At 40.9% G+C, this 25884-nt stretch overlaps 2 protein-coding genes across 6 annotated transcripts in view; one reads left to right on the forward strand and one right to left on the reverse strand.

Annotated features, from left to right (window-relative positions):
- WASHC5 (WASH complex subunit 5) overlaps positions 1-25351 on the reverse strand; it is a 55227-nt gene extending 29876 nt beyond the window's left edge. For 2 of the 3 annotated variants that reach the window (XM_032609939.1, XM_032609937.1), the window contains exons 1-11: positions 25180-25351; positions 19595-19905; positions 18976-19121; positions 18208-18292; positions 17489-17589; positions 15285-15477; positions 12301-12453; positions 10709-10822; positions 9079-9250; positions 4531-4658; positions 3313-3442 (exon numbers count right to left, since the gene is read on the reverse strand). In XM_032609939.1, the coding sequence (XP_032465830.1) occupies positions 3313-3442; positions 4531-4658; positions 9079-9250; positions 10709-10822; positions 12301-12453; positions 15285-15477; positions 17489-17589; positions 18208-18292; positions 18976-19121; positions 19595-19780 (1408 nt within the window). In that variant the 5' untranslated portion in view covers positions 19781-19905; positions 25180-25351. Of the gene's footprint in view, positions 1-3312; positions 3443-4530; positions 4659-9078; positions 9251-10708; positions 10823-12300; positions 12454-15284; positions 15478-17488; positions 17590-18207; positions 18293-18975; positions 19122-19594; positions 19906-24779; positions 24948-25179 lie in introns of all 3 variants that reach the window. The other variant, XM_032609938.1, reaches the window with a different exon arrangement.
- Positions 25352-25400: 49 nt separating this feature from the next.
- The window catches only part of NSMCE2 (NSE2 (MMS21) homolog, SMC5-SMC6 complex SUMO ligase), a 223892-nt gene continuing 223408 nt past the window's right edge, over positions 25401-25884 (forward strand). For all 3 annotated transcript variants that reach the window (XR_004346450.1, XM_032609945.1, XM_032609944.1), the window contains exon 1: positions 25401-25525. The gene's annotated coding sequence lies outside the window, so the exon portion shown is untranslated. The remainder of the gene's footprint in view (positions 25526-25884) is intronic.

Consider the following 25884-nt stretch of genomic DNA (forward strand, 5'->3'; position numbering starts at 1 on the left):
AACCGTTTTTACCTGGTCATCAAAGAAACATATGGTCTTGACTTATCCTGATGGAAGATTATGCGCTTTCTGTTGACTAATTCTGGACGCTTTTCGTCGAGCGCCACTTTCAGTTAGTCTAATTGGGAGCAGTACTTGTTGGCATTAATCATTTGGTTTTCCAGAAGGAGCTCATAACAGAAGACTCCCTTCCAATCCCACCATATACACAACATCACCTTCTTTGGATGAAGACCGGCCTTTGGTGTGGTTGGTGGTGGTTCATTTCACTTGCCCCACGATCTCTTCCATTCCACATTATTATACAGTATCCACTTTTCATTGCCCATCACAATTTGTTTTAAAAACGGAACGTTTTCATTACACTTCAGTAGAGAACTGTATGTGGAAATATGGTCAAGAAAGGTTTTGTTGCTTCACTTACGTGGAACCCAAACATCAAAGCGATTCACATAACCAAGCTGGTGCAAATGACTTTCAACTTTTTTTTTTTTTAATTGATTTATTTTTGGCTGCCTTGAGTCTTCGTTGCTGTGCGTGGGCTTTCTCTAGTTGCGGTGAGCGGGGGTTACTCTTCGTTGTGGTGCACAGGCTTCTCATTGCGGTGGCTTCTCTTGTTGTGGAGCACGGGCTCTAGGAGCACGGGCTTCAGTAGTTGTGGCACATGGGCTCAGCAGTTGTGGCTAGTGGGCTCTAGAGTGCAGGCTCAGCAGTTGTGGCGTGCGGGCTTAGCTGATCCATGGCATGTGGGATCTTCCCGGACCAGGGCTGGAACCCATGTCCCCTGCATTGGCAGGTGGATTCTTAAGCACTGCGCCACCAGGGAAGCCCAGACTTTCAACTCTTGATTTGGATATTTTGAGTATGTCGGCTGTCTCCCGTATGGTAAAACGTTGATTGTTCTCAATTATTGTTTCAATTTGATTGCTATTGAACCAACCGGTCTACCTGACTGCGGAGCATCATCCAGAGAGAAATCTTCAGCACGAAACTCTGCAAACCACTTTTGACATGTTCGATCAGCCACAGTACCTTCTCCATAACTGCACAAAACTTTTTGTGCGTTTCAGTTGTGTTTTATACCTTTCTTGAAACATAATATGCCACAAATGTTGTTTTTCTTCCATCTTCAATATTAAAATGGCTATTCAAAAATTCACCAATTTGTATAAGTGTTTTTTTAAATGCATGCTGATGTGACAGGTGTCACATACAATCTAACAAAATTGTTTCGAATGAAGTTAAAGACAACTAAGTGCTACTAGAGCCACCTTACGGGAAAAACTGAACTGGCCTACTAGAGCCACCTTACGGGAAAAACTGAACTGGCCCACCCAATAAATGTTGTAAACTGATGTGTGCAAAGACAGTAGTGCAGGTAGGGAGGAGTCAGGAAGGAACTGAAGGATGTGACACAGAGTTAAGAGGATGGGTAGAGGTCTGGACAGGCAGAGGGAGGAAGAGGGAAAACCTGTCCCTAGATGAAGAGACAGACATGAGCAGAGGCTTTGGGGCAAAATGACAATGGCGCGTCTTGGAGGGCAAAGAGGGACCAACATGCAGGAGAGTGAAGTGTGAGTGGTGAGTTGTGGGGAGTCTGAATGGATTAAGTGGCGCCATTTGCACTCACAAACCAGCCAGGCATTTCTCAAGGCAGAGATGGGGAAGGCCGTTAACATGCTCTGAGGACCCTCAGTGAATCAGGCCAAGTTTTAAGCTTAGTCTCATTTAATTTTCACAAAAATCTATGGAGTAGGAATTAAAAGCCATTTCTCAGATGAGGAAGCTGATGCCCAGAGATATTATGAACCCTCTGCTGCGTCACACAGTTACTAAATGGAAGAGCCAGGACGTGCAAACCGTCAAAGGCTTCGCTCTTTTCACTTCACCAAGTTGATTCTGTAAAGGTTTTTTGTTTTATCAATGGAATGATTTCACTTTAATAAAAGCACTTAAGGGCTTATAATCTAAGTTATTTTAAGAATTGACATAAAGAACTAGCTATAATTTTTAAGACTTTTTCTAGGACCGAGGGACAGCTATGGAGTAGCTAAAAGAACATAGGAGGTAATGAGTGAGATACAGGCTCTGGACCTTTGTTACCCTCGGCAAGTGATTATAAAATAATAAAGATGTTTATCTCACAGGGTTGTAAGGATCAAATGAGAAATATCTGTGAAAGTACTTCCTAACTGAAATATGCTATAGAGCCAAAAAAGTATAAGATATTGTTTTGAATAAGCTTTGAAACATTGCTAGTATTTATAAGAACTTAAAAGAGACTAGAATACAGATTAATGTGTCTGATTAGACAACTAATCTGGTTAGATTGGTCCTGGTGATTCTTTGTTTTTTAGATACAATATGCTGACCTGCAAAACATGTTGCTAATTTATATCACACCACTAAAAACTGCTCTAGTTTTTCCAATAGGAATATTAATGAAATTTGGACATATTTTTTGACCAGCAACAAATAAATCAAATACAATAGTCATAAGCTTGTATTAACAATAGTGAAGCTTTTTAAAATAAAAATCTATATTATTCATCAATTCTACTGTATAATTAACTTTATCAGAAATAAATTTGACAGTTAAAACAAATATTAAGCATCAAAAAAAATAGTTTAATTTGTCACCTTAAAATTCAGAATGGTCTTTCAGGGGCAATTTGAAAGGATCCTATCTATAGGACAGGATCCTTCAAAAATCTGAAGTGATACCACAATTTTCCTATAGATAAAATTTCCTAAAAGAAGCAAGATTAAAATTGTTAAAGTAAAACTTGAGCTATGTTGTTTCAAAACAGTCTGCAGGTCCCCACTTGTGCCACTAGATGGCAGATGCGTCAGTGAAGAAGAACCAAATAGGACTGAACACAAGACTCTTAGATATCATTTATGTTAGCAGTCGGTAATATTCTTGGGTGAAGTATCCTGAGAAGATCATGAAAGTTATGCCCCCATCCCCATGCACATAAAGTTACAGACTAATGACACACCAGTTTTGCATACTATGGTGGTAGGAGGAGGATATGACTCTATAAAATACTATTGTATTTACGAACCGGAGTACAAGAACCCATGATTTAGCCCAACCTCTTACTTCAAAGATAAGAAACCTGAAGTCCAGAGAGAATATGAGATTGACCAAGGGAGCACAAGGCTAGAGCAGCCAAAACTAAACTTCTGATCTTCATTAGCAACATCCCAGCATACAATGAGGACACAGTAATGACTTTTTACTCTGCTGGTTTCTAATAATCTGTGTATACTTTTCAAACACACCAATAATTCCTCTTCAGCAATTACCATTTTTCTCCACTCTGGTTAGGGGTTTCACTCCTGAAAAGACATCAGCAAGCTCCGTCATCCGCTCTGAGCCCTCCTTCTTGTAATGTTCCCATTTGGCCTGCTTTTCCGAAAGCATTTGCTTGAACATCTGTTGAAGAGACAGAAGAGATTTACTGATTTAAAAGAAAATCCAGCTTAGGCAGTTTACTAAGAAAGCCTGAGCGAAACCCAATTTATTATAAAAATAGGTGCCTAACATCAGTCTGATGCCACCTCTTAAGCATTACTACTTTATACAAATTGGGGGGCAAAAGCTAGACCATCTCTAAGACAGTGGCTCTCAGACCAACTGAGGCAAGGTGAATGTTGGTTCTGAATTGGCATTAATGTCTAGGGCTAGTTCCTGAGGCCACCTGATCCAAACCCCCAAAGTTACTTTTACAGAACCTGGACATTCCCAGGCGTCTGTGATTTTTATTATGTCCATAGAGGCTTTTTTAGGAGTAAGACCAAGCCCAGAATTTCCTTGACTGAACTCAAATCCTCCAGGTCCTTAGGTCAACCTTGTTAAAATGCAAACTACCACCCTACTTAGGCCCTTTCCAACAGGTTCTCGTGGCTTTTAAGATGAAGAATAACACCCCGCAAGGCCCAGCGCAGGCTGCCCACCTGTCAACCTCACTTCCTACCACCTTTATCTTGCATTCTCTCCCCTGCAGCCAACTGGTCTCTCAGATCCTTGAACTGGCCAGGCTCTTCCCTACCCAAGAGGACTTAGACATAATCTGTCCTCTCGCTGGGATGTTCTTCATCATGCTCCCCCATCTTTGTCTTAGCTAACTAACAGGTTCCTTCCTCAGCTCCCTTCTGAAACTCTTGCTTGTCTTCTTAGGGAAGCTGTCAAAGCTAGGACAGGATCCTTTATTTTAGGTACCCAGAGACCTATGTTCCTCTCCTATAGAGCTATACCTGCTTTTATTCATTTTCATTTGTGTAATTCTCTGATTACTGTCCGCATGCCTCATTAGACTGTAACTTCCACCATCTGGTGCATTTTTTCCTATCACTGTATCCCTAATGACTTGTTTAATCCTGCCCTTTTCCTATAAGAATGATCTCAGACAGCTAGAATCTGTAGCCTGAATCAGAGACACAGCTATAAAATCCTAATCTTTAAAAAAATTTTTAAGCATAAAAAAACTAAGAATTTGGTGATTATTCATTCAATAGTTTTACCTCTTTGAGTATAAACTCAAATTGTGCAGTATCCAACAGCAATTGAAAGAGGATCTTCGGATTGTACCTAGAGTCTGTTAGAATCTGGTCCTTGATTTGACGAAGGCGTTTGTTGTTTGGGTCACAGGCTAGACATGAGAGAAAAGAGAAAAGAGTTTCCAATTTATTAAACGTGTAGAAAATATCTACAATAAATAAGATGAATTCTTAAATACTTTCATTTCCCTTTTAAGCATTTAAAAAGTAATAAGCAAAATATATATCAATAACAGGTAGTAAAATAAATTATATTACACCTATGCTATGGGGTATGCACAACTGAGCTGTTAAACATGACACTGAATCTGACATGGAATGTCACCGTGATGTATTGTTGAATGAAAACAGCAAACTGAGAACAGTGCTGCCCAATTTTTTAAGCGTTGTGTGGGTGGTTTATTATCGATTGTCCAATATGATGGGTCGAGCCTTCTGGCACCATTTCCTAAGTGCGTGGCCTCCTTGTGTCCTGTTTGAAGCTGCTTTTGTTTTAAGCATTGATCTCTGCCGTTTAACTACGGACAGGTGTGCAGAAAAGATTTAACACAGCAGGCCCAAGACTGCCGTCTTCAAAAAGGCTTGTTTGCAAGGCCGGCTCTTGGCTGGCATTAGGGAATGTGGATTTTGGAAGAGTTCCCACCATTTTGAGAACTGGTAAGAATGGCCCACCATGCTTTAACTCTTTGTACAATGTGGTTTATTATGAACACCTGCTTTCCTCTGGGAGTTTGGAATTTTGTTACCTGCCAGGTAGAGGCTGCCTTGATGAGCCCCCAATAAAATCCTGGGCACTGAGTTTCTAATGAGCTTCCCTGGTTGACAACATTTCACACATACTGCCACAACTCATTGCTAGGGGAATTAAATGCATCCTGTGTGACTCCATCAGGAGAGAACTCTTAAAAGCTTGTGCCTGGTTTCCTCTGGACTTCACCTCAGGCACCTTTTCCCTCTGATGATTTTGCTTTCTATCTTTTTCCTGTTACAAATCATCGCCATAAATACTACTATATGCCGAGTCTAGTAAAGCATTGAACCTGGGGTGGTTTTGGGGACCACTGATACAACAGGGAAGCAGGGTTACCCACACAAAGATGTGGCACCTCCAAACAGGAAGAACCAGACCTGAGACCATTCTGCTCTTTGTAAAGGCATGACTGGCACTCAGAGCTTTCTGGATTATCCACCACCTAGACCCCTCTCAGCCAGAGAGCTTATGGCTACTAGGCCAAATTCACAAAATTAGGCAGTGATGACCCAGGGGTAAGACACTAGATGTCTTGATTCCCTGGTCAGCCTCTCAGTTGCCAAGCTAAATCATTTCAAATAAAATAAACATTATGTTAAAAAAGTATATAGGATAAAAAATACTGATATTTGCTGAAATTGGTTTACGGGGTCAATTATTTATGTAAGAAAGAAAAATAAAATAGGATAAGGTAAAATGTTTACAAGTAAAAGCTACTTAGATTGCAAATAAAGTCAAAATAAAAACTTTAAGACAATAAACATTGTCAGAAAGTTCACAGCTGATAAGGTACAAGGACCCTGTTAGTTGCTCTAATATCACCCGTGCTTATTCCTGCTTTCCAAGCCCTCCTATCAGCATCTTAGGAGGTCTGGCATGTACAGAACGACCACGCTTTCCGAGCACATCAGTGGTGTTTTTGGTGCTTCAGTCACAGTGAAGCCCGAGCAAGGCTATTTTACATATTGATTTCCAAGTTACTCCATCGGAAGGAGACTCATGACAACCTGGAGGAGGGCTCAGTTTTCACGGGAAACTGCAGAGTTCTGATTTACCATGCATTCTCCAGAACTCCCTAGGAAGAAATATATTGGCACTGATGACATTGATCACACAGAGACAATTTTTCAGCTTCATGTTTGCCTAACGTAAAAAAAAAAAACAGAAAAAAAAAAACAAACTTGGAAGGAGTTCCACTTGTCTTTATATTAACTCTAATTCAACAAGAAATCTTCTGATACTAATTTGCTTTCACTGTTGCACAGGAGACATCACTGTGCATTAACAATTAGCTGCAGAGAGTTAACAGGAGGGAATACGAGAAATCTGCACCTTCCTTTCTGCACGCCACGGCCAAAACACCATGAAAGCTAAATAAGCAGTTACCCTCCCCACATATGACTCACAGCCAGATAGGCAAATCATTTGATTCTTGTAAACTCTGAACTTGTGCGATCAGGTCAGACAATTGCCAGCTCAGAAGTGGAAACAGATGTGGCCGAAAAGCAGAGAACCTGGCAAGCCGAGGCTGTCCCTGGCAGGGGCACAAATCCAGGAGACCGCTGGCTTCCAGAACGCAGGCACGGCTGTCAGGCACAGTTGTCCAGAAGAAAAAGAGGAGGCTGAGTCACTAGAAACCCACAGTTGCCTTTATGACAGGATAAAGAGAGGGCTCGAGTTGTTTATATGCTTCAGAATGTAAGACTTTTGGTAAAGAAGATTACAAGCTGAGTCAATGTAGTAAAATCCTCAAATTAGGACTGGATTTCATGTTAAACATAAACTCGACTAATTAAAGACTGGTCCACTAGATGATTCGGCCCTGTATTCATGCTGAGAGTAAACTGTAAATTGGAGAGAGATCTAGGCCAAGAATCGAAATGATGAAAAAAACAAAACTGGAAAGCAGCATTTGTGGGAAAGATTTAAGAAGCTGGAGATTTCTGGTGTGAAGAGGGAAGGCTGAAGAGAAATTCCACGTTTTCAAAGAGATGAAGGATGAGGAAGTCCACCTGCTGTTCTCACTGCTGACCACTCACAGGATGTGGAGACAGGCGGCAGCTAGAGGAAGTGTCAAGGGCATCTTGCCTGGCCGGTTTGGGAGATGGGGCCACTGTGTTACCGAGGTAGGCTGCAGGATTATCTGGCGTGTGGACAGTTTTTCTTTGAGAGACACAGTCTTACTTGAAAGAACAAGGAGGTGTTGAAAGTGGGACCAGGGTAGGTGCTCAAGAAAAGTTAGCTGAGTGAAAAACAAAAAGCAGAGGCTTGGCTTTCCAGAGCTGCTAAATGACACCACTCTTAGGGGAAGGAGCGTGCAGCTCTGGAGGAGGGAACTCTTTAGTAATTAATATTGATCGAGCATTTACTAAGTATGAGGACTGCGTCAGCTCCGAATAAGCTCAGGTATTAGTCCAACCTACTTAATTTTGTACTATTAAACCAGGGGTTTTAAACTCATGGGTTTAGGGAATTCCCTGGTGGTCCAGTGGTTAGGACTCTGCAATTTCACTGCCACAGGCCCGGGTTCAGTCCCTGGTTGGGGAACTAAGATTCTGAAAGCCGTGCGGCAGAAAAGCTCCTGAGCCTGATGGCTAATAGGGTCTCTAAGAGGATCATGACCCAGGAAAGATTAAGACCCCATCTACCGTAATTAAGCACCCGGGTCTAGCCAGTTCCTCAGCAAAGTGGAGCCATGTTTCTCTGTCCTTCTAAAATCATACTTTTCTTCCATCATTTCCCCAGACTAGAATTTCTTCTGCTTTTTACTATAAAATCCTATCAAGGGCTAGTCAGTTCCTGTCTCCTCTGTGGAGCCTTGTTAGACCACCTCTGCCCTTCTACCCCAAGCAATGTTTCTCTTCTGCTCTGGGCTCCGGACTCAAATCCTACCAACTATTTTACACATCTGGCTGTTAGGTGCTGCCCTGGCCCTTGTATTAGTTTCCTATTGCAGCTGTAACAAATTACCATAAACTCAGTGGCCTAAAAATGACACAAATTTATTCTCTCACAGTTCCAGAGGTGAGAAATCGGAATGGGTTTCACTAGGCTAAAATCAAGGTAGCAGCAGGGCTGTGTTCTTTTTTGGAGGCTCCAGGGGAAAACAGTTTTTTTGTCTTTTCCAGCATCTAGAAGCTGCCTGTACTCCTTTGCTTGTGGCCCTTTCCATCTTTAAAGCCAGCAATGGTCTACTGAGTCTTTTTCATGATGCCATCTGTCTAGTTCTGACTCTTCTGCTTCCAGAAGAGTCCAGTTTAAGGATATCCCAGTTTAAGGACACTTGTAATTATGCTGGGCCCACTGGGATAATCTCCTTTCTTTAAGGTCAGCTAATTAGCAACATGAATTCCATCTGCAACTTGAATCCCCCTTTGCCATGTAATATAACATGCCCACAGGTTCCAGGGACTAGGCCATGGACATCTTTGGGAGGGTGGGGTGGGAAGCCATTATTCTGCCTACTACAGATCTGCAGCTATATTTTTTCATATGTAGACATCTGATCTCCTCAGTCTGACCAGTGACAAGTTCCTCAAACTTGGGAGGTAAATTTCCTCATATTCTCAAGCACCTAACAGGACCTGACACAGGGGCTGTTCAGGTTGGCCACTGCTTTATCCAAATTGACACAAAAATGACTAACTTAGAAAAGCAGCGTGATTCTCATTGAAGGGCTAAACCACTTTGCATCACGCAGATCTGGGTTCGGACGCCTATATATGGATGAATGCAGATGGTCACACCTTTTCGTGTGTTACCTGAGTCTGCGGTATGAAGCATCAGCCATCGAATGGTGACATTGCAGTCTCTCAGGCAGTTCAGAAGCCTCGGGATGTTATCCAGAACCAGATCCTCCCTCAAACAACCTTCTTTCAGGAACTGCTGCGCTTGTGCGTGCGCCCTTTCGCTGACAGTAGCGTATCTGCTTGCCTGTGAAAAGAAAAAAAGACCTGAATTACATTTCAGAGAAAGAGAGAATCACTTATCTTGAAAGTGAATCACACTCAAAAGAATCCCTCGACAAATAGTAACATTTCCATATGAGACAAACAGCACACGGACTGTAGTTGATAAGGCTCAAAGGCAAGTGGCTTATTGGATATTTTTGAAAAGAGCACTGGACTTAGAATTGAGAGACTAACATCTAGAAATATTGGTGTGACTTTGGATTTAACCTCTGAGTACTGGTCTCTTCAAACGTAAACTGGAGAACTGGAGTCGCTGGCTCCTGGTGTCGCTTCTATTCGTAACTTGGATGGAAAGAGACACAAAGGCAGAAGCTAAATTGACCATTCTTCCTATTATTATCGACTAACAAGGCAGAGCAGAGCAGAAATACTCAAAAGGTGAGTTTCTACATATAAAAGCTTAACAAAAGAAATACATCTCAGCATATCAAAACTGACCAGCCTTTTTGGAAATTTGGTCATTCTGCTTTACCTAAAGCAAGAGTTAAATGGTAAACATCATTAACCTAGTCAGGTTAGTTTAAAACAACCACAAGATGTGGCACTGGAAGCCTCTGAAGAACTTCTTGTAATGTCATGAACGAGAAGATGTGATTTTGGAAAGGAATTTCAGCCATGAAAAATTAATGCTCTGGGGCCAGTAAGTATGGGAGCGCCACTTTCTCTAATATATTTCTAGGGGATGTGCCAAAACTGAAATTATTTTGTGCATTATTTATGGAATTCAATTTGCTTGAATAAAACATGCTGAAGTTCCTTGAGTCAGTATTATTCTATGCACATTTGGAAACTCAAAAACTCAGACAGATAGGCTGAGGAAGATAATCACTGTTTAGAAATATCAAGTATGCTCCCCAATAAAAAGATTTTATTTTGATTCTTCTGTTTACTCAGATATTTATTTCCTTTTGCCCTGGGTTCTCAACAGAGACAGAATATAGCCATTTCAACTTTAAGGAGATGCCTGTCTTTAGTCTTGTTGCTTACTTCACACACCCGAAATGATGAGCTTAAATTACAGTGAAAGGGTCTATTGTCCACATCCAATTACCATCTTCAACACTCATCCTTATGAAAGCATTAAAATTCTAGCTACTAGTGAAGGGAGCTCTGTCCAAGAGGACAGTCTTTAAGCAGGAGTAAATGAAGTCACCTGGGGCCAGATGTCACACTGGTTCATTTTAGGGTGTTGACTCTTCCTCAGGATCCAAGTCTCCAATTTATACAGCCCACATAAGTTAAAATTCTACAATTACCTCTCTTATTCCAATGTGCAAAATTCACCTTTCATTAATCATTGCACTAAAATGTCTATGTGGGCATCTTCCAAATCGCTTAGGAAATCTACTTAGCTCGTTTCCTACGCCATTAAAGCTGGTGTGCAGTTGTTTGAGAATCCTCCCGATTAGCCAGAACCTACCTGTTCTCTGACGTTTGAAAGGTCCAGGGTATTGTTTAAAGCAGTTTTTGCAGCTTTGTAGGGTTCCCAAGCATCTGCTAGATTAACTGTGATCCCCATGTAAATACTAATGACCTGAAAGAAGAGACAATCGTTCAGTATTTGTTAAATATCTACTCGCTTCAAGGCAAGGGGCTGGGAAAATACAAAGTTATAGAAGACATCACCCACTCCTTCAAGTTTAAATGCCGTTCTGGTGAAAAACCAAGATTTTCCAAATATACAGGGAAGTGGTTTTCCTTATGAGCACTTGGGAACAAGAGTGACTATTAAATGTTGCTATTCATGGGAAAATAACTAAAACAAGGTTTTCCTTTCAAACTGCTGTGTGTAGGAGTCCTTGGATGAACAAAAATGAAAGGGGAAAGAAAAGTAGACACTTTGACTGGAGTAGGGGTTTTCCCAAACATTTTCATCTCACCTTTATACTCTTAAAATCAAACTAAACTTGTCCCCCAAATTTCTGTGAGCAGAGTGGCATTGTGTTTCACATTCATTCTTTTTAAAATTATATGCAGTCCCTCTTTATCCCTATTAATATTCTCCTTTAAAACTCTTTGTGGTCTAATATTTTCTCACTAGCTTTTTATTGGTTGGCATTTGTCTGGCATATCTTTTATTTTATTTATTTATTTTTAAAAATTCCTTTATTTTCAGCGCGCCAGGGTGCTTTTTCAGGAATGTACCTTGTAACTATCATGTAATTGGACTTCGACCTTCCTTAATACTAAAAGTGTTTCTGAGTATAGCATTATGGACAGAACCTCTTTGTTAAGCTTAGGCAAACGAAGCCAGACTCTCGGAACTTTCCTCTTGGCTACTCAACTCCCAGCACATGGGTATGATTCATTTGTGGATAGGAAGCATCATCTCCTAATTATAGGCTGCTCTCCTCCCCAGTAAAGCTCCTCATTCAGGCCCCTCATAATAGCTGGTAAGAAGTGAAATAAAATCTGCTCCCTGAGGACGTGATCCAATTCACTGTCCTCTGTTAAAAACTCTATGTGCAAAGAAAACATTGCATACATATTAAGTACAATGTCAGTCTTAAACCTTTAAGAATCAATATTTTTAAGTGAAATAATGTTTAAAAAGTTATAAGCACATCCTTGCAGTAATGTAAACCTTGGCCCCATCAACATTAGCTTATAGATAAAACTTACTATAAATGTGCAATTCCTATTCACAAAGTGACAAATTAGGTAAATTCTGCTAACTTAGATTCATAAAATAGAAAAGAATAAAGAAATGCTATGTAACTTAGTTGAATCTCAGTAGCTAAAGCGAGATACATTTTAACACGAGGTTTTACCTTGAGACTATCCATTTAAAGAAAAAAAAAACACAAATGGAAGTTTCAGGGAATTTTACTGACTGATTTATTCCTTCCTGATTTATAAAATTCTCGACAGGCTTAAAGCAATTTTACTTAAGTGAGTTTATGTTTCATTATTTCAACATTATGACCTTTGGATTACAGGCCAAAAGAATGGAAAAATCAGTTCTCCGGCGAGCTTATCATAGAGAAAAAAAAGACTAATAGCAATACTTGCCCAATTATCTGGAAAGTATTTATCCACTATCTCTCTCATTTTTGCTTGATGGGTATGAAGAATGGAAGGCTCAAAGTAGAGAATTACATACAACATGGCGGCCTGATTTGCCAGAGCTGTGCTCCGATGTTCTGGCAATGGATACGCTGAGACCTGCAAGACAGAGACCAGACCAGGAGAGGCAGATGTTAGCAACAGCTGAACTTACGTGTGCCAAATAAATGACCCAGTTCTAGGACACATCAGCCTCTCAAAAGTCCGTGTCCTTTGAGGATCCCGGGCACTGGAAACAATTCTCGGATTATGGCACTGGGAACCAGGGCCTTCTTTCTTATCTCTAGCCACATGACATTCTCTTGACTATCCTTGACTCTGCTGCAATTCTAACTCTTTTCCCTAAAAAAAGAAAAAAAATGTAACCCTGTGTCTCCCACTAGTTGTCCATTTCTGAGTCTCTCCCATCACAGACAAGCTCTTAGAAATGACAGATTCCACACTCACTGGTGCTCTCACCTCCTGTTTATTCTTCAACTCACTGACATTTGATCTCCACCATTACCTCAATGGAACTCCCTAGGGCCACTCATGACCTCACAGTCAGTTAGTTCAATGGACTCTTTTTAGCACTCTCACTTAAATTCTCTGAGGAATGAAATTCTCTCCTCCTCTGGTTTCCCAGACACCACTCTCTCTTCTCAGTCTGCATGCTTTGTGCTCTGCTTCTCTCTGTCTTTCATATGCTGCTGAGTCCCAGGGCTCCATTGCCTCATGTATTAGGAATCTCTGGCTCCACGTAGTACATGGCGCCTCGAGGACCATGAGCAGAAAGGGAGGTAATTATTACAAGGACAGACACAGCAATGCCTCATGGAGCCCGCGGGCAGGAATGTGGTCGGGTCCTGGGATGGGCCTGGAGCTTCGAACCAGAAAGCCTTCACTGTTTCTCCCCTGGATGTGTTTGCTCAACTTTTCTCTCTCTCCAGACTGTTCTCTATCACATGGCAGAATGAGGCTGCCCAAACTCCAAGTCTTGCATGTTGTGGGTAAACCCATGTCCAGAAATCGTTTCTCAGGCCCAATTCCAAATTACCTGGAGACAGGGAATCTGATCCATCTTGGGTCAAGTGACCGGCCCTGGTCCAATCAGCTAGGGAACAGAGGAGGTGGAGGGCAGAGAGGGGTGGACACACAGCACAACCACAGCTCAACCCCGGTGTTAATAGAGGTCACAGGGCAAGGAGAAAATTGAAACACACTCCCTTGAGATATGGACAAAGTGGACCGCCTAAGAGGCAGAAGGGTTAATAGAAGGGTTAACGAGAGGCAGTAAAGAAACAGCGTGGGCTTTGAAGTCATACAGGCCTGCATTCAAATTATGGTTCTGCTGCCTGCTTATGTGATGTTGTGAAAATTATGTAAGCTCTCTAAGCCTTATTTTTCTCAACAGCAACATGAGGATAGTGCTGTCTATTCTGAAAGATTATTGTGAAAAATAGAGAAAACAGTATTTGAAAAAAACCTCCTATGATTCTGGTTCATGTTGAATTCTCAATAAACGGCAACAAATATTATGGAGACCTGGTATCTGCAGGTAGCTCCTCATTTTGAGTTGTCTTAGAAAACCAAACAAAAGATGTGGCACATATATACAATGGAATATTACTCAGCCTTAAAAAGAAACGAAATTGAGCTATTTGTAATGAAATGGATAGACCTAGAGTCTGTCATACAGAGTGAAGTAAGTCAGAAAGAAAAAGACAAATACCGTATGCTAACACATATATACGGAATTTAAGAAAAAAGAAAATGTCATGAAGAACCTAGGGGTAAGACAGGAATAAAGACGCAGACCTACTGGAGAACAGACTTGAGGATATGGGGAGGGGGAAGGGTGAGCTTTGACAAGGCGAGAGAGAGTCATGGACATATACACACTAACAAACGTAGTAAGGTAGATAGCTGGGGGGAAGCAGCCGCAAGGCACAGGGATATTAGCTCGGTGCTTTGTGACAGCCTGGAGGGGTGGGATAGGGAGAGTGGGAGGGAGGGAGACGCAAGAGGGAAGACATATGGGAACATATGTATATGTATAACTGATTCACTTTGTTATAAAGCAGAAACTAACACACCATTGCAAAGCAATTATACCCCAATAAAGATGTTAAAAAAAAGAAAACCAAACAAAACAAATAACAACCAAAAACTCTTTATTTACACTTAACATGTTCATACAAAAAACTAGCAGGCTACCTAAGAACTGTACAGAACAGGTGTGCTCTGTAATAAATGATATCCAGTTATCACAGGTCCAACTCTTTACTCTCTTCTAGTAAGAAAATATATATATAATACCTAAAATTACGTTTTCTTTAGGAAAATGAAGTCAAATGGTAACTTTCTCTGGTACCATTTTGAGTGAGTGAATGGTACACATACTGGAGAGGAAAGTGAGCCTTTCCAACCCTGCTCATGCTGCCTCATTTGCCTGGGCTGCCCGGATATCCCCTTTGTCACCGGTTGCAATCTTGCTGCCCCTGTCACATGCTTCACAACACTCTGCACTTCCCCTAAGGTAACACCCATCTGGCTTTACTGGAATTCTTTTGTCTGTCTTCTTTCTTCAGCTACAAGCTCATTATGAGTAGGGACCAGGGCCTGCCTTCTTCAGCAATGCATCCCCAGCACCAAGCACACGGACAGGCACATACTGCACACTCAGCAATCATTTAACTGAACCCCTAAAAGAATGCATCTTCTTTCCAAATATAGCTCAAATCTCATCTCCTCCTTGAAACCTCTAATACTGCCCTAATTAATATCCCTCTTTCCTTAACAATTCCAAGGCACAACTCAGAAAGTTTTAAATAGTTTCTAGCTGCTTTTACTCTTCTGAGGAAGGAGAAAAGAAAGGAGCAATTGAGGAGGAAGGTGAAATCAGTCTTTTAAACTATTAGGACAGATTTAAAAATAGACTTAATCCCCACCTGGTTATAAATATCATCAGATCTTAGCCGACCGATGACCATGCTGATGAAGGTCTCGTTGATAGGCACCCTCTGGAAGTAACTGTCAGGATAGCTGGGTGGTCTTTTGGCTCCTGGTTGGCTGGAATAACCTGTACTTCGAAGCAGCTTACAAATATCATCCATATTCGAATCAGCAGAAGATCGAGCAGCACTGAGCCATGTTCACAATGGGAAATAAAGGGCCAAAGAAACCGCATATATCAGAAATGCAAAGTCCAGCAAAGCAGAAGAATTTCAGTATAAACTTGACTTTATATAATTTTAGATATGACTGTAGGTCAATTTATATCCCTAAAATTCAAAATTATATTTTCAACAAGCCTGTTGTAATATACCAAACTGATAAGATGGGTTCCTGTATGTATGTACAGTTTTATGTGAAGGTCCATGATCCGTTTCCCCAAAATCCTTGGAGCTGGATTTGTTTCAGAATACAGCGTTTTTCAAATATAAGAAAGTAATGATACATATATCATGTACGATATAATACTCCAGCAGGGTCTTAGATGGCATTCCATGATCAAGATATATTAATATTTCTACATTAAAATTTATGAACATTCACACAAGTGATATAAATAAAGACTGTCTATAGCCTCATGTCTGCTCCAGAAAGGTGCTGACTCCAAGATTTCAACTTAGGTCAGGTTTGCTGCCAACGCAGTTGCTCTGTATGCATGTTGTGCATGTGTGTATGTTCATATATTTTTGTCAGAGTTCTTTGGATTTCAAAATTGTGGATAAAGAATGTGAACCTGCACCAATTTTCATAAATTTAAACAATAATTTTTAAAAAGTCTATCAATTTCAAGTGGGATATACCAACTGGTTTTTCTTGGCAAGATGTACCTTCTACAGAGATTTAAGCAGAACATCTGTGATTTTTCTGGTGGCTTGAAGTAGTAATCCCCCAAAGAGACTCAATCTTAGACTTGAAGATGACCTCCTATCTGATGTAAGAATGTCCTTTACTACTGCTCTGACTTGTAATTGCTCAGTGTCTCTTCAGTAGTGGATCCTCACATTCTAATGAATTAGCCATTATACCCTAAGGGACAAAGCCAGATTGTCAAAGCTGGGCTTGATTAGCAGATTTTTTTTCTTCTTCTTCATGTTGTTTATGGTTTTTGTTTTTCCAGGTACTTTCAGAAATAGAGGCAAGACCATTCATAGCCCATTTTTAAAAACATGGATGGTCAAACTGATGTGAATGAATTACGCATGCTGGTGGATACTCTCCTCACATCCTGATAAAGCTAAAGGAACAGGCCAGCTGAGTAGCCTAATTTACTGCTGAGAAGGCAGCAGTACCAAGTGTGGCTGAAAATACAACATCCCCAAACAATCCCTCTCTGTTGAGGATCTGCATTTTTGCCCTATTTATTTTGTCCTAATTTGTAAGTCTGAAAATGTCAATTCTAGCCTGCACATCTTTAGCCCAAGTTCCTGACTCCTGCTTATTGACTGTTTCTTCCCCAAATCTTGATTATTTCTGACATTAAACCTGTATCCAGATTCTGACTCATTTATTTAACAAATTGAAAACTGTATATTAGGGACTGAAATCACAGCTGGTTAAGGTGGGTCCTGTTTTTAAGACCCTGCTTCTTGAAGTCATAGCTCCGTAAAGACACATGTAACACATGGTTGGGATGTGTGTTACTGTTTGTTCTGTTTTTGGTTCTACATATACATGGGTAAGAATTCATTTTCAACCTGGCCCTGAATGATAACTTTTCAAAATGTATCAACCTGAAAATGATAACAGAAAACTCATTCATTTCCTTACATCTGCCAAGGAGTATTTGAAAACTTAAAAAAAAAATTCATTAGACTGCCAAAATTCCCAAATTAATCTTTCAGGTAAGGAAAATTCACATTCCTTTTAAAAAAAAACTGAGGTATCATGATGGACATGATAAGCTATATATCGCTAATAATCTACAATAAATTACTCTATATATACTAGATTATAGGACATATAATCTATTACAATGATGATCTAAAACACAGATTGTTATATTTCTACATTATGTATTATACTTAGAAGTGATAAGAATCTTACACTTTTGCATTCTAGATCATATAGCTGCTGTTCACAATACAAGGAGGATGGACACCTACACTGTACTTTAACAATAGCAGTGCTTTTGGAGGGATACCTGTATCGATAGTAAGAAACGAGCATTCTCTCTCTGATTTCTCCTTCAATCTTTTGGTCGATGACCAGGAGCATAACTCCATATAGGTACAGTGCTTCACACTATGATGAGAAAAAGACAACAGCCAAGTTCACAGGAGTACACACGCTTATGGAGTGAAGCTGATAATGTGTAGAAGGATCACTCTGCTCTGGTTCCTCCTAAAAACTCTATATTACAGGGAGAATGCAGGTTCCCCCCAAAGGGATCTCACCTTCTGTACAGAATGAGCTTCGAAAAGTTTATGCAAAGTAAAGTTTAATTTACAATGACTATCTTTCAGTTGGTCTATTTTCCTATTTTGCTTGGGATACCAAAATGGAATCCCAACATTATGAATACATTATAAGTCATTCACTTATTTAACAAACATTTCTTAAGTGATCAAGATGTACTAGGTACCAGGCTAGATGTCTGGGATGCAAAAGATAAAGAAGATAGGATTGTTACACTGAGGAAGCTCATAACCTGCACATAATCTTTATTCACTTGTAGCTCTGCTCAAAGTCTACTATGTTCTAAATTCAGACAAAGACCTGCCAGTTAGAAGATAATTATCAGTTTATTTTGCTTCTCCTTAAAGAAGGATACACTGTATGTATTTGTGACTTACAGGAAAAGAAGTAACGCTAAGTTTGACATTCTTGATTTTTAAATTTTAAGTGGTCACTACTACTTACTAGAAGTTGTTTTCCATCTTCATTGAGAAGCACCGTTTCCAAGGTTTGCTGAATATAAACACCTTCATTGAGATCATCTAGATACCTAGAAATGAAACCCCAGAGCAAGTTATTCACTGATAATAAAAATGTTAATATCTCTGAAGAAGGACAGTAAAGATTTTTAAAAGATTAGGCAAGATACCAGGCATTCTGGCCTTCAAATAGTTTGTGGCCATTCATGCTCTTGGGAATAGATTGGTGAGCAGGAACTCATAGTGATCAGGGCCACAGATTATTTATGGCCACTCCAAGTAAAAGGAGTATTCCATAGTCCTGATTTATGAATTACAGATATCTTGGGAATAATGGCATAAAAACATGGACTAGTTAGTTTAAAAGCTAATGAGTAATGAATTCTTATGGGCTAGAAGGAAGACAATATTGTCTGGTCAGGGATAAGAAGGAAGACTATGGTTACCAACGCTACAAAAATAAGTTCCTTTTTTTTTCACTTCTCATATATAATAAACTAAATTAGGATCAAGATTGAAAGCCAACTGACTTGGTACAAAGCAAGATGATCATAATCCTTAACAAGAGCAGGAAATTATATTAAAACTCTAAAATACTTAAGATGACTAGTGCCACAGGAAGGAAAAGACAATTATCCACGGTATAAGCTAGTAAATTTCTTAGTAACTCAGAAAGATATACACATTCTAGTCCATCCCTTCTCCCTCTCCACTATTTACTATCAAAATAAGCTATGACTAAATTAGTCAATACCTGTTTAAGTCTACAATATATTTATGCACACTTTGAAATGCTAAATAAAATCTGGTCACAATTTCTGTGTTGTTTTCCCGAAACTCTTCATCTAAATCCTGTAGCTCTGGCTTAGCTTCCAGTTTGCTTTCCCATAATTCTGGACCCTAAGAAGAAAAACACATTTATGTGAAACATCAAGAAAAGAGTCACAAACCAATAGAACTATCGGTAACAATTTCAAAACAGTGTTTTAAAAATTTGTTCTTATGCCTCAAAAGGGATATCAAAAATTGAAAGCAGAGGAACAGAAAGTAATGAAGATCTCAGAAGCACAGATATAAAATCCCTTTGAAAGAAATGGACTTGAATTGCAACCACAATTGACATGCTTTTAAGTGTGGGGTACTTCAATGTGAAACACATTATACCAAAGTTAACTTTTTAAAATTTGATTATATTGTGTTAGGGCTTCCACACAGTATATTATTTTAAAGTTAGCTGATACTAAATTTGGTTGAAAAGCTTTTCTTTTTAACTCCTTCTCCATAATTACTTAACCTCTCAGAGTCTCCTGGTTTCCAAGGAAAGCATGCTTTTGTAGAAAAGACTGGTAAGAAAAGCTGTTGAGGAAGATTACCTTAAAATAGCTGAAATCAAATATGATATCTCCGTATTTCTGTTGATCAGCTCGGTCTTTTAACCTGAATACAGCAGGAATAAACTCAGAGAGCCTCAGAAGTTCAGCAATGATGGCATTGCCACAGGAAACAATTCTTAGGATTGCTTGGCCACAGAGGTTATTCTCAGCCAAAAAGTCCAACATCGTGAGGATAATCAACTACTCTGTGCCCGGCCACAGGGAAATGTGTAACTGGCTTCAGAGCTGGGGTCTGTAAATCATCAGATGAAACCAGGTCTGCAGATACACTGGCCGCTCCATTAAAGGACCTGTATCCCCCCCCCACAAAAAAAGTATGAAAATCTCCATTTTTTTAAGGAACCACGTGAAACACACACACAATATTTTTCTTCCAAACTCACTGAAAAAAATTTATAACACATAATGAGTTCTGATATGGAGGGAGGGCATTTAATTTCCACTCTTCATGTTTTCCTTGTAGAGGAACTTTGCTAAATTGCTACTCTTGGCCTCTTTCTCAACACTTTATTCACTTCTCTCCATGAGAAAAGACTTGATGTAGCTGATCCCTGAGCTTGTGAGAAGGTTCCAAGGTGCCCCAAATTGGGAACAGATTATTAAATTTTCCTTACAGGAATTGTACCACTTCTTTTACCTTTGGGAAAAGATAACTATGTCCTAAAATCTACTAGAATTAGATGAGGGAACAACCTTTAAAAATGTTTTTTTCAGGGGATTCCCTGGCAGTCCAGTGGTTAGGACTCTGCGCTTTTACTGCTGAGGGCCTGGGTTCAATCCCTGGTTGGGAAACTAAGATCCCACAAGCTGCGCAGCACAGCCAACAAAAAAAGAGAAAAAAAGTTTTTTTCATATGTCAAGTATGGGAGGTCCTGTGATTGAGACTAATATATGCCTGAGAAATGTGACAGGGTGACTCTAAACATAAGGACAACTATTTCATACTAAGCAGTGGAGAAGTTCTGATTAGGAATGTATCTTCAAATGATATCATCAAAACTTCTGACTAAGTTTTATGCTTAACAAAATTGAGAGTAAAGTTGCAGAAACTCTGTACTCAATGGACAAACCAAGAATGAGTCAAAAGCTGACTTCATCAAATCGTGATTTCGATAATACAGTGTTTTGTACTCCACAGTTGTCTTTCATAGTATGAGCTTTAAATGGGTAATTTTTGCAAAAAGTTTCCAAGGCATCCTTCATTTTTCCAAAGGGCCTCCCAATTCTTTTTCACCTCATTATCTTTTGAAGTGTTAATTGTGTCACCATCTTTGTTGCATTTCTCTCCTCTAATTGTTAATTTAGCTAGGTCATCATTTGTGAACTTCATGGAAGCCTAAATTATTTTTCGACTTCATAAAGGCCTGTGACTTCCCAACATTTGCACTTTCACTTGGCATTAGGATCCTGCTCTATCAACGTGATGTCAACAATAAAGAAAACTGACCAAGGGACTTCCCTGGCAGTCCCGTGGTTAAGACTCTGTGCTCCCAGGGCAGGGGCCACGGGTTCGATCCCTGCTTGGGGAACTAAGATCCCCACATGCTACATGGCCTGGCCAAAAAAAAAAAAAGACTGACCAAAAAGTAAGAAAATTAAGAATTTAAAGACCAAATAGACAGCTTTGGACAAGGATATGTGAATGAGGACTAATGTTACAAGTGGTCAGTTTATTAAGATGTTTACATCAATGCCACTTTTGAGTTCCTCTGTAGCCACAGCAAAACATTCCTCAATGCCTGTCACACATTTTTAAAGTTCACCCACGTGATGAGCCACCTACTGTAGGTATCTATTACCTGGAAGCTCTGTATAACCCTTCAGGGTTTTCTTTTTTCCTTTTGGAAGTTTCTATCATTGATTCACAATTTGGAAATGTCTTCATTTACTGGGATGCTGTGGCAGCAACTGCTGGCTCCTCAACAGTACTTCCCACTCACCTGCTCCTTTCTTATTCTAGAGGACAAAACATTCAGATCCTCACTTTCCCTCCTTTGAAGCCAGGTTAGACATGTGACTCACTTGTGACCGATGAGATAGAAGAAGTCTATGGTAGAACTTTTAGGAAATATTTTTTTTCTCCAGCTACAAGGAGAGAGGCATGTCAAGAGAAATTTCTCTTGTTGCTCTGGCTATCCTCCTTCTTCTTGCCTTTGAGTGTGGTCCAATGAATATTTGATGCCTGAAGCTGCAGTAGCCACCTTGAGACCATGAGGTAACAGGCCTAAGAGAAAAAAACGCCAGGAACCTGCAGACTGTGGTGCGGAAGGAAAGAATCTAAATTCTTATTGATGTTACTGATTCCTTGATTCAACTGTGGCACTACCTACCTCTGTAATCCTTGTTAAATGGACTGCTTTATGGTTTACCTAATGTTAACTGGGTTCTGGATTATATGCAGGTGAAAGCATTTCCAATGATACAGATTCACTTACTCAACAAATATCTACCCAGTGCCTACTATGTGCCAAGCACTGTTTTAGGACCTGAGGCTACCGTAGTGAACACAACTAACTTCCTGCTTTCATGAAGCCTACATACTATTGGGAGTGGGAAAGAGATAAACAAATAAACATATTACATATCAGGCTTTGATAACGCTGTAAAGGAAAGCATGACAAAGGGATGGAGCATGTGTTATTTAACATACAGGAGTGTGTAAAAGCCTCTCTGGTAAGATGATATTTGAGCAGAGGCCAGAAGCAAGTGAGGGATCAAGCAGTAAGGGTATCTATAGCCCCTAAGATGGTCCCCAACGACCTCCACCTTCCTATTCATTCCCTGAGTGTGACTTACTGTCTCCCATCTAAAGAAGGGAATAGGGCAGATGTGAAAGATACCATTTCTGAAATGAGATTGCAAAAAATACTGTGACCTCTGGCTTGGGAGCCCTTTCCAGCGTGTGTGTCTTGGGAGAAGCAAGTTGTTCGGTTGTGAGACAGCCCTGTGGAGGAGCCCTTGGGACGATGGAGAAGTCTGCCAACCACCACTTGAGTTAGCTGGAAAATGAATCCCCCCAACCCCAGTTTGTGTTCACAGCACAGCAACCTCCCAAGAGCCCCAGAGCCAAAGGCACCCAGCTAAGCCACATAGCTGATTCCTGACCACAAACGTTAATAAGACAATAAATGCTTATTGTTTTATAGCCACTAGGTTTGAGGGTAATTTGTTAGTTTACTGATAGTGATCTAAGAGAAGGGCATTCCAGGAAGGGGTTACAAGTAAGTACTACGGGACAGAAGCAGAGATAGGGGAGGTGGAGTTGGGTCCCATAGTAGAGATCACTGAGAAGCCACTACAGTTGTCCACAACTCTCTCTCGAGGGTTGTGTATAATACATATTAAGGCATAAATTAGTAACAAGTGTGTTCAGTTTTCTCTGTGATGCTTGCTTGTTAAGACACGTTGATCTCTAACAGGCTGAATTTCAGATAATTTCATTCCATTTTTCCCACTGAAACGGCCTGCCTTGGAAAATAAGACAAGTGAGAAAATAAAGGAAAATGAGAACAAAAGTCACCTGAAGTCCTCTGAAGACCACTAAACTAACCCAGGTCTCAGGAGGATGAAACTTTAGACTCAATTCAGAGGAGGGAAGGCTATGATGAACAGGTCTAACTGCTACCATTTGGATATCAAGATAGGACAGACAATGTGGCCAAAGAGAAAACAGCTTAAAGCAAGGCGACATGACCTGCCTTCTTTCCCAACAAACAGACAGACAGGTATACTCAGTGCCTGCACGCACGTGGTCAGGGAGGCTTAGGCCTGGGATAATGACTTAAGTTAAAATTCTTGTGTGTCCAAGTCTTATTTTAATCCTTTTTACCTAAGAGTTATACTGCAGGCAACTTTCAAAATATTATTTGGCTAAAGTCTTTGGTAAATAGCCTCACTGTCGGCTGAAAAACTGGTCCTAAAGAACAGAATCTAAGAAGCATAATTAAAGATGCCTAATCATGCTGCAGTGAACTCAGAGGTAGGTGGCTTTATAGAAGATGTTAAGACTTAGTTGAGATTAAAAAAAAAATTCACTCTAGAATGAGATGCAAATAAACATGGTAGAAGAAGCTATATTAAATCTTCCTTTTTTTTTTAATTGGGGTATAGTTGCTTTACAATGTGTTAGTTTATGCTGTTCAGAGAAGTGACTCAGCTATATGTATACATATATCCCCTAATTCCCTCTTTTTTGGATTTTCTTCCCACTTAGGTCACCACAGAGCACTGAGTAGAGTTCCCTGTACTATATAGCAGGTTCTCAGTAGTTATCTATGTTATACATATTAGTGTATATATGTCAATCCTAATCTTCCAGTTCATCTCTCCCCCGCCCCCAACAAATCTTCCTTTTAGAGGTTCTGCTGGTGCTAGGGATGAAGACAACTCATAAAGACCAGCTTTCTCAGTAGAGGCTCTCTTACTATTTGACATGCAATGAAACCAGAGATCCCACTCAATTTCCTAATTTTGTTTTTACAAGGCACCCAGAAAAGTGGTTGTAACTTCATTTTCAAGAATTTGGTACGGAATTATGATTTTTAGTTAGGAAAGTAATCCTAGACAAAAGACAACATGCCTTCAAGAATAAAGCATGGCACCATCATACCAATTACCCAATGAGTACAGAACTGAATTCTGAAAATTAAATTGCCCTGGGAAGAACCACTCTTTATCCTACTCAGAGGACAAAAGAAGACTGATCTATTTTAATCCTTTTATAAAACGGCAGTTCCATAAAGAAAGAAGCACTGGTCTCCACCAATCCGTTATCAGGAACAAACTATAGCGGTTGTTGATCAAAAGGGACCGGCATATCTCTTCCAGAAAAGTTCTAAAATAAGCCTAATCACTCTAGTCTGAGAATCCTGAAAAAGAAAGAAGAAAAACCGGAAGGTGTTCCCTGTTGTGGGCAAAGGCAGTAAAGCCTCTCTCTCCCCCTTCTCCCAGCAACTCCTAGGCTGGAGGAAGCTCCACGCACTTGGAATCAATCAGGAGAACCGGTTCCATTACCGGCTCTGTGTTTTTTAGTTTTTTTAACTGTACGACCACAGACAAATTAGGACCCTCGAAACTATTTTTTGAAATTCAAAGGACTTTGGCATGTCGTACATAGGTGGGGGAATTAAGGTGCAGAGAGGAGCAATGATTTGCCCAAACTCACAGCCCGTGGTAGAAATGGAATTCAAACCCGGGTCCGTCAGACCGTAGAAGTTTCCACCAACCACTCAGGTTTCTGGAGAGTAAATGGAAAAATGACGACGTCCACAGAACACTGCTCCCGGAAACTTGGAAGGCTCAGACGCAGACTTAAGCAGCTGTACATCACTTCCTAAAGCGCCAAAGAGGTGTGGAAAATTGTTTCCACCTGAGTGGAGGAGATGCAGAGCCCGGACTGCAGCACAGCTCCAGGAAAACCCTCAGTCCTCCACGCCAGGCTCTCCCATCCAGACCCCACCCCATGCCGCAGAAGCCCCCACCAAGGCCAGCGCGGCCCAGCCCTGGGGCGGGGGAGGGGACGGAGGACGTGAAGGAGTGGGCGCGCGCACAGCGCCCCTACTCACCTGTCACGCGGGCCGCGCCAGGGCGCACGCGCAGGGCCGGCGGTCGCACGCAGAGTCAGCTCCCCGGCCACCACCCCTCCGTCTCTGCAGGGGTTCCCTTCTACCCCCAGCCCTTATCCACAGCCGGCCAGACCCCGGCTTCCGCCCGGGGCTCCCTCAGCCGTCACATGACAAAGGGGCAGAGAGCGGGGCGGGGGCGTCATGTGACCACTCGCCGGCGACGACTGATGACGCCTGAGCCCGCGCTCGCCGTTTCAGCGACAGAGGAAGGGAGTTAAGGAAGTAGTTGGGGGTCCTGGTGTGGGAAGTCTGGGCGCAGCCAGACGGAGCTACATCGGGCAGCCAGGTAAGGCAAGAGTGGGGCATGGCGGTGGGGAGGGTGATGGGAGGTGTTGCCTCCCTCTCGGGCTCTTCGCCGGTGCCCCGAGCTACGGTCTGTGGACCTGTGTTATGGTCCTGGTTCTTTTCACGCCACAGCAATGAGGCTGGGGCGGTTTACCTCCCTCTCCAAGACGCCATCTCTCCATCCTTGGGCTCTATGTGTGTGGGGCAAAGATCACGAATTCTTTTTTTATTTTTTATTGAAATATAGTTGATTTACAATCTGTTAATTTCAGGTGTCCAGCAAAGTGATTCAGGTAAATATATATGTATAATTATATATATAGAGAGAGTGATTCAGGTAAATGTGTATATATATATTCC

Source organism: Phocoena sinus, chromosome 17 (assembly GCF_008692025.1).
Source record: "Phocoena sinus isolate mPhoSin1 chromosome 17, mPhoSin1.pri, whole genome shotgun sequence".
Lineage (NCBI taxonomy): Eukaryota > Metazoa > Chordata > Mammalia > Artiodactyla > Phocoenidae > Phocoena > Phocoena sinus.